The sequence below is a fragment of the Triticum aestivum genome, chromosome 1A (assembly GCF_018294505.1).
Source record: "Triticum aestivum cultivar Chinese Spring chromosome 1A, IWGSC CS RefSeq v2.1, whole genome shotgun sequence".
NCBI classification, from domain to species: Eukaryota; Viridiplantae; Streptophyta; class Magnoliopsida; order Poales; family Poaceae; genus Triticum; species Triticum aestivum.
Window position 1 is genome coordinate 497,094,279 of NC_057794.1, and position 9,262 is coordinate 497,103,540.

The following is a 9,262-nucleotide window of genomic DNA, read 5'->3' on the forward strand; positions in this document are numbered from 1 at the left end:
GCTTTTATTTTCAGTTCTATTAAACCAAAATTACAAAAATACCTTGTTGCACTTTATTTTATTCAACATCTATTTATCCCATCTATCATATTTTTATTACGTCTGTTTGCCAATTTCTGGTGCCGTTACCCTAAAGGGATTGACAACCCCTTTAATATGTCGGGTTGTGAGTATTTGTTATTTGTGTGTAGGTGTCATTCACGTAGTGTTGCGTGGTTCTCCTACTGGTTCGATAACCTTGGTCTCATCACTGAGGGAAATACCTACTGGTTCGATGTGTGGAGTAATAATAGTAGATGCAGGCAGGAGTCGGTCTACTAATCTTGGACGTGATGCGTATATAATGATCATTGCCTGGATATCGTCATGATTATTTGAAGTTCTATCAATTGCCCAATAGTAATTCATTTACCCACCGTTTGCTATTTTTCTCGAGAGAAACCACTAGTGAAACCTACAGCCCCGGGTCTCTTTCTCATATTATTTGCCTTTGCGGTCTATTTTTATTTCACTTTTATTTTCAGAACTATTAAACCAAAAATACTAAAAATACCTTGCTGCAATTTATTCTTATTTATTTTAATTGGTGTTCGATCTATCAATCTACTACAATTTATTCACGTCCGTTTGCTAATTGCTGGCACCGTTACCCGAAAGGGATTGACAACCCCTTTAATACGTCAGGTTGCGAGTATTTATTATTTGTGTGCAGGTGTCATTTACGTGTTGTTGATTGGTTCTCCTACTGGTTCGGTAACCTTGGTTTCATCACTGAGGGAAATACCTACCGTCGTTGTGATGTATCATGCCTTTCTCTTTGGGGAAATACCGGCGTAGTTCAAGCAAACATCATGGGGCTCCACCCTTTGGCTTGGGGAGCAAGACCTCTTTTGGTGTGACCAGGGTTTGGAAGGGTGGCTCACCCCTTGGGGACAGCCCCCTCCTAAGTCATCACCTCCTTATACTATTATAAATAGGTGGGGACAACCCCTCCATACGTATCTGATTTTGCACAGAGCCTGCCCTTTGTCTCTCGCTCCCCCCTCTCTCTCCTCTCCCCCCCCCCTCTCTCTTTATCTCTCTCTCTCTCACACACACACACGAATTGTTCATGCGTCGTTAGGCTCCTCCTCCTCTAGTTCTCTGATGTATCTCTTGTTCTGGATGGCGAAGCTGTGTAGGATGGACGATTTTGTATGCATAGATACCTACAGACGCACTGTATGTTTGGTGCTTGATCTATGGATCAGTTCGAGGTATGAATTCTCGCGGCTGTGAGGTATAACCTAGCTGTGGTAATCTGCATCAAAATGCTCCACCAACTCTTCTCTCCATTGCGCTACATTTGTGAGCAATCTAATCTAGATCCAATCTCACATGTATCTTCATAGTGATCCAGGGATGGTTCGTAGGTGTAGATTTCTTTTCTACTATGTTTCCAAATAGTGGGTAGTTCCAAGATTCCTACTACAAAATTCAAAAGGTTTAGGAAAGGGGTGAAAATCTAGTCTAAAGGGATTTCAAATCTCACTGCTTCAGTTAAAGATGCCAATGCCCTTATCACCCTTTGGGAAACTATTTAGGAATTTAGGAGCCTAACCAATATTGACTGGAATGGCAGAGAGATCATCAAGGAACATCTCAAAAATCTTGTTGTCTAGAGATCATGTTGGAAGCAAAGAGTAACCATTAGATCGATTATAGTGGGCGAGGAGAATTCAAAAAATTTGCAAGCAAATTATGGACACAACAATATCTCTATGATGAAAGATGACACAGATACTGAATATCATGAGCATGAACTCAAAACAATCCTTTTATGGAGAGCCTTTGAATAAAGACTTGGTCAATCACTTCAAACTTCTTTGCTAGATCTGAACTCTCTCATTCAAAAATGTGATGAGATTCAATGTTTAGATATCTTCTTCCCAATAATGAAATTGATGAGGTTATTAGGATGCTTCATGTGGATAATGGGACTGATGGTTTTGATGGGCTTTCATTAAATCTTGTTGGAGCATTATTTTTCATGACTTCCATATAATCACTTAGGACTTTTATCATGAAAGATTAATTTGCAAAGTATCAATGCACTGGACATCACCTTGATTCAAAAAATACACGCCTTTGACTGCAAGTGATTTCAGGTCTATCTCTTTGCTAAATTGCACATGGGAAAACTCTACGCATACTCTGGTGTGAAGGCATTGATCATGGAGAAGCGAGGAAGGACGGGCAAGTCGCTAACAAGGAGCAAGGAACTGCGTGCTTAAGAAGAGTGAAACCCAAGTGTCGTGTAGATTACACAACTTCTAGACACCCGGAGCTCAGGGTTCAAGAGCGCCAAAACTTCAGACTACCTTTGAAATTGCTTGTGGATACCCAAGCTTGCGGACCCTGGAACTATGGCCCTACCGTGGCACCCTCTCTAGACACCCTGGATTCCCCCAACCCCACGGATCTCTGAGATTTTCTATGATAAAATGGTTGGGCTAGGCCCATGGAATCTCACCTACTTCCATACATGTTAGTGGGAAATTATATGCTTCATACCTCCTACACTTTGTAGGGTTAGGAAAGTATTAGAGACTAAACTAAAGAGAAGTGTGCTCGTATATCTCCCCAAGTGGGATCAAGGCCTCCCTCTTGTGGAGAAGCATCTCACCTCCATCTCATCAAATGGGGAAGAACAATCCTACCTTCCTATCGTGTTCCATCAGGAATTTTGAATCAATTGCACCTCTTGCGTTGTCTTTTGAGTTATAAAATGAACCTTGGCTTGTGAATCTTCTCTATCATGTGTTTTCCTCCATGTTTCCCTTGTGTTTTGATTGTGATCTCCCTTTAGTTATTACTCTTCATTGTACCTCAAATCCACCTCCAATTTGTGAAGATCATGTCACTCTACGGCTTGCCGCATACGACAAGTCCCCTGACACTGCGATGAGAGTTTGGCAGCATCTCCTTAATTTCTCAGATCAATGAAATTAAGATTCGCCTGCACGATCAGTCTGCCCGCTCCTCCCTTGAAGGGCATGTTCCCTTTGTCACACATATAGTCATTCAGTGGTGATCACTTTTGAGAATTCGTGTGCCAACACATGAGCAATCATGGAGCTTTAGGCCTATTTCCATTGCAGCACTTGTTAGGTCTAGATTAGCTCACATTCATTGTTTTTTTTGGTTGTCAAAGGGTTTTCCCTTCCTTTTTGTTAATAATCATATTTTTTGGTCACTCACGCTATATTGGCCTTTTTCTTCTTAAGACAATGACGAGCTCCCACGAGTGTTCGAGAAAAAAATATCCATCACGAGAGAAAAATAAACAAGCTATTGGTAATGCAATGTCATCAAAGTGAAGAATGTGCTAAATAATCAAACTCAGGGCCTTGCAAAAGTAATCCCAGTCTGAACTAGCAGATTGACAAGCCTTTTTGTGAGGAATTCTGTATATACCGTTGAGAACTTCCTCATATGCCCAGACACCACTCAAAATTTCCGACATCCAAATATGCCCTTGTTCTTTTGTGGGGTATAGATACATTGCTACCGTGAGTTAAGACGTTTACTATGTACAAGATATATATTGTGTTCATATGTTATCATATTGGCCATTCTACAAGTTAGGTCCATAAATAATAACAAAAGTTGTCTGCCAAATTATAAAGTTCAACCATCTACCGCGTATTCTTGCTTGTGATCATGAGATGTTATTTCTTCATTTAAAACTTTCAAATTTCTGCCAAAATTTGATTGAAAAACTTGACAACTTTGTTCATCTTAAACTATTGCACAAAATTGGCTAAAATTTGACTAGAATAGTAAGGAACACATTTATAATTACTATAAATATTTCATTTTGAGAAGTTTTCCATTTTTTTATCAGAAAATTGCTAATGAAATTTCTCTTAAACTACTGTCCAGGACAGGTGGAAAGATTACCATCATATATACTAAAGACATGATTTATAATTCAATGCACAGTTTTCACACTTTTTTTGTAAACTTATGAAATTTTGACGAAATTTTGTTAAAAAATATATAGCCGATTTTCTCTATAAGTACTGCCTAGTTTTTACTCATCTAAGAAAACTACTAAATATCATTAATATTTGCACTAGTATATTCAATATTTTTTTAATAGTTTCAAGTTGTGGCCAAAGATTGATTTTATCCATTTCCACACAAGCTAAGGCAAAGTGAATAATCGTTCCAACAACCAATTGTACGTCAACCAACGGTAGTGGCATATTTGAATGGTTATCTTGAATGGTATTTGTGCATATCAGCGAGTTCCTTGTGTGTGTTTTTCTATCTCTCCATCTGATGTCTGTTAGCAAACTAATTAATTAGTACTGCTATTAGTACATACTAACATACTACTACGAGTGGAGGACTCAACTCGATAAACAAGGTAAGGATGCAAAATGATGAATGTTATGTTACTCATTTGCATGCCTACAACGAGAGGAGGACTGTACAACTTCATCGGTATTTTCTAGCTTACACCCGCGCCTACTTTCATTGTGCTCAATATTTTTTTTGAAAAAGGAGGCGTGCCTCCGGCCTCTTTATCTGAACGATGCATGGGATTCTTAAACTCGATCTTGCTGGCGATTGGGGTTGGGACCATCGTTTAATAAATCTTCACCTCGCATCATTGGCTCTAAGTGCAAACATTTGATAACATCTCGCAAAAAGAAACGACATAGAATAACATGATGATGCTTACAGCAATTTGACTATAACCGGATAGGCTCCTCCTCCCACCTAACGCTTGTTTATTTACGTGCAAGTCGTGCACACGCAAACGTGCATGATTAGAGATTTAGAGCTCAAGGCCTCCGATGCTGTGGGCATGGACACACACCATGTAGCCAACACAGATCCAGATTGTATACCCGCAAAAAAAATTATCCAAATTGTATGTCTCAAGGCAGAGGGTTTGACTACAGTAGCTACGGACCTCATACCGTGCGCCATGTCCATCCTTAATTTAAACCTAACGCATCAGCATCGCCGTTGGATTATGGGATGTGCTCTTTGGACGGTGTAGATTAGCAACCAGCTCAGATTAAACTACTACTACAAATGATTGTGCAAACACTCACTCTCGTGTTGTTCATCACCGGCTACCACGCACAAATATAGACAGAAACACATGCATGCTCTCTTCGTCCGAAAAAGCTTGTCTCAAACTTGTTCCTCAAATAAATATATGTAGCGCTAATTTGTGCTACTGATACATTTATCTAAGAGACAAGTTTTTTCGACAAATATTTCACAAAAACATCTGCGCTGAGAGAACAAGAACAGCAACTAAGCTATTGGAACAGAGGAATGGCGTCAAAATCCATGAACTCGCAATCGAACGAGCTGTCGCCGAAGTGGTCCCAGTCCAAGCAGCCGGACAGAGAATTCCATGCCGGGGAAGCACAAGAGAAGTCGGCCGACGAACTCAGCTCCGCCGCCGCCGGATCCATCGCGTGTGAGTCCTCCGACGTTGACTCAACTTTGGCCTCTTTCACTTCGAATTCCTCCGGCGAGCACACGGCCTGCGACGAGCCTGAGGCCCCGCTGTCGCTCCTCCGGACGTCGTCGGTGTCGCTGGGCGAGGAGAGCCACGGCGAGCCGCTGCTCGCGGTGGCCGACCCGAAGTTGATGACGAACGGCTGCATCTTGACGCCCTCGGCCTCCAGGACGGCGCCAGCGGCGTCGCCCTGGCAGCAGGTGTGGTCACCGAAGTAGGTGATGACGTAGAGGGAGGGGTCGTCCTCCGCCTGCTGGACCTGCCTCGTCGCCGGGCAGCCGCTGTCGTGCTTGTAGGTGCACCTGAAGTAGAGCCTCGGGTGCCTGTTGTTGTGGATCTCCTTCTGCCCGTACTTCCTCCATATGAACCCGTCCTCCGCCGTCCGCCTCCTCTCGACTCTGGCCGCCTTCTCACCGCCGCTCGCGCGCATCCTGAAGAAAAAAGTAAAGCCGTCCTGTTAAACCAATGCTCGGCCGAAAACCTCAACGCCGGCACGGCGGGCAACACCGCCACGCTCATGTGCAAGTGCAACAGCAGTTTGCTAGCGAGCCTACCTTCTTCTCGGCCTCGTCAGGCTGTCTGCGCCGCCGGGTCCCGACTTCCGCTTCCTGCCGCCGGAGACATCGACCGCGGCGCCTTCGACGGCGTGGAGCGCGGCGAGCGCGCGGTCGCAGCAGCGGAGGATCTCCCCGGCGAGCTCCCGGATCCCGGCATTGTCGGGGGACGACGCGCCCCGGAGCAGGGCCTCGAGGACGGCGGCCGAGTCCCGGCCCTGCACGACCAGCTCGGACACGGTGGGACAACCCGCGGGAGTGACAAGTGCCGCCATCTGTGTGCTGTTCCTCCTTCGCAGCTGAGCTTGGATTGCTTTGTACTTTGGATCTACGCGAGCCCGATGATTGTGCTGTGGCAGCTGCTCTGGATCTAAGCTTTTCGTCCGAGGAGGAGGAGGTGGTGGTGGAGGTCCCGGTGGAAAGGTGGTGTGGATTTATACACGCACGCGGCTGAGCTTGGAATTTGTTTGGATCGACCCTCCTTTGGACAGCGCCAGCTCGAGGAAGCAGCGGCGACCAAGGAGCACATGGCACGTACTACCAACGTACGTACGGTGGTGGTGAGCTCGATCGAGAGAGTGAGGCTCCCTCAACCAAAATCAATTAATTTACCCACGTGCCGTTTCGAATACGCGCGGTTGCTTCCATCATGGATGTACCGCGTCGCATGGCGCGTCGTGCCTCGGCTAAACTAACGAGAGTCGTTGCAGGGGACCAAACGAGGCGTTCACACCTGCACACTTCACAACTATAGCTGATATGTTTGCAATGGCATTTAGCCAGATTGGAGCGCTAGTACTTTGGCCAATTCCAACGCGCGGCTGCATTTGGCCTGTGCCTGTTCGTTTTGGGTCGGAAAAAAAATGCGGTCCAACGCGCCGTCGCAACCAGGTGGGCATCCACTTTCTGCCCGTTCGTGGCCGATTTCTGGCTCAAATTTGAACCGGGTTTGCGTTGAAACAGACAGACCGCAGACATGCGCGACGCCCACCCTTGTCCTCCCTGGCCCGCACGTCGGGGCACAACCTCCCCGGTTTCCTCCTTCTCCCCCAAAACCCTCCCGCCTCACGCCATGGCCACCAAGCCAAAGGACGCCGTCAACGCCATTTCGGCCGCCACCCTCGTCGCGCCCGAAAAGAAGAAGAAGCCCAAGAAGGTGCTCACGCCGGCGGAACTTGCCCGAGAATCGGCGAAGAGGGCTGGTCGTAGGGCCAGTGCGGCCGCCGCCCAGGCCGTCCTCGACGCCGCCACCGAGGATAAACGAGACCCTGGTCACCAAGCCCACACAGACAGCGACACAACACACCCTCCATATGCTAGGGTTTAGCCAACCCACGTCGGCCATTCTTACTACCGCCGCCATGGCCATGGTGAGCACCTGCTCTTCGGTCATTCGCCCTCCACAAGGGTAGTCGTCGTGGTCCTCCACAACATTGCAGATGGGCAATCTCCATCTGACGCACGACCATGGTGTGACCCGCTTTTCCACGTCAACAAACATGTGCGTGATCACGCCGGCCACCCCCGCTGTCGCGGCTAGCATGGACCTCAACGTCACACTAGGGTCCGGCGCCGGCCAGTCGGCCACTAATACGTCTCCAACGTATTTATAATATTTTTATTGTTTCATGCTATTATATTATCAATCTTGGATACTTTATATGCATTTTATGCTATTTTATATCATTTTTGAGAACTACCTATTAACCCAGTGCCTAGAGCAATTTTTTGTTTTCTGCTTGTTTTTGGTTTTCCAGAAAATCAGTACCAAATAAATCCAAATGCTATGAAACTTTTTGGTGATTTTTTGACAAAAGAGACCCTAGAAGCTTCGACAGGAGACCAGAGGACAAACGAGGAGACAAGAAGGCAACAAGGCGCGCCCTATTACCATGCGGGCCAATGTGGCCCCTTCTGACCTAATTCCACTTTAAATTCTCAAATATTGGGAAACCCCCAAAGGGCCACCCAAAACACTTTTTCCCCCACCGCAAACTTCTGTTCTTCTGCGATCCCATCTGCAGGCCTTTTCCGGTACTCTGCCGGAGGGAGAATCGATCACTGAGGGCTTCTACATCATCCTCGCTGCCTTTCGATGATGCATGAGTAGTTCATCACAGACCTACGGGTCCATAGCTAGTAGCTAAATGACTTCTTCTCTCTCTTTCATCTTCAATACAATGTTTTCCTTGATCTTCTTGGAGTTCTATCTGATGTAATCTTCTTTTGCGGTGTGTTTGTTGGGATCCGATGATTTGTGGGTCTATGATCAGATTATTCATTAAAAGTAATTGAGTGTTTTCTAGACTTTTACTATGCATGATTAAGATAACTTTGTATTTCTCTCCCATCTTTCCGTTTGGTTTTGCCAACTAAATTGATTTATCTTTAGTGGGAGAGGTGCTTTGTAGTGGGTTCAATCTTGCGGTGTTCTCACCTAGTGATAGAAGGGGTAGCGAGGCACGTATTGTTTTCTTGCTACTAAGGATAAAACAATGGGGTTTATTGATATTGATTGAGTTTACTTTGTCTACATCATGTCATCTTGCTTAAAGCGTTACTATGTTTGTCATGAACTTAATATCATAGATACATGCTGGATAGCGGTTGACTGGAGTAATAATAGTAGATGCAGATAGTAGTCGGTCTACTTGTCACGGACGTGATGTCTATATGTGTGATCATTGCCATGAATAACATAATAACTATGCGCTTTTCTATCAATTGCCCAACAAAAAATTGTTTACCCAGCGTATGCTATGTGTTCGAGAGAGAAGCCTCTAGTGATAACTATGGCCCCCGGGACTACTTTAATCATATTATAAAATCAAAATACCTTACTGCAATTTATTTAGTTTTATTCTATTTTGCCATTTATCTATCTACTTATATAAGATTTAATCCTTGCAAGTAATGAGTTCAAGGGGATTGACAACCCTCTTGCCCATGTTGGCTGCAAGTATTTTTTTTTGTGTGTGCAGGTGTTGTTCACTGTAGTTTGTGTGATTCTTCTATTGGTTCGATAAATCTTGGTTCTCACTAAGGGAAATACCTATCTCTACTATATTGTTTCACCCTTCCTTTTCGGGGTAAATGCCAACGTATTTCATAAGTAGCAGCCACCGGGATGCAAAAGAAGGGGCCGCGGGCGATTCCTATGGCCAACCTTCCTGACGGC

General features: G+C 45.1%; 1 protein-coding gene across 1 annotated transcript; it reads right to left on the reverse strand.

Annotated features, from left to right (window-relative positions):
* Positions 1 to 5,088: 5,088 nt before the first annotated feature.
* On the reverse strand, positions 5,089 to 6,563 carry LOC123158972 (transcription factor WRKY19). Its single transcript, XM_044576808.1, has 2 exons — positions 6,085 to 6,563; positions 5,089 to 5,961 (listed from the first exon to the last, which is right to left on the reverse strand). Exons 1-2 carry the CDS (start codon positions 6,357 to 6,359, stop codon positions 5,325 to 5,327), a joined length of 912 nt encoding a protein of 303 aa, XP_044432743.1. The 5' UTR covers positions 6,360 to 6,563; the 3' UTR covers positions 5,089 to 5,324.
* Between the last annotated feature and the right edge of the window lie 2,699 nt (positions 6,564 to 9,262).

Bases quoted from the DNA above. Each gene is read 5' to 3' on its own strand.
- LOC123158972 (XM_044576808.1), bottom strand. From the start codon at position 6,359: ATGGCGGCACTTGTCACTCCCGCGGGTTGTCCCACCGTGTCCGAGCTG. The intron at 5,962-6,084 runs GTAGGCTCGCTA...TTTTTTCTTCAG, and splicing joins CTGACGAGGCCGAGAAGAAG to GATGCGCGCGAGCGGCGGTG.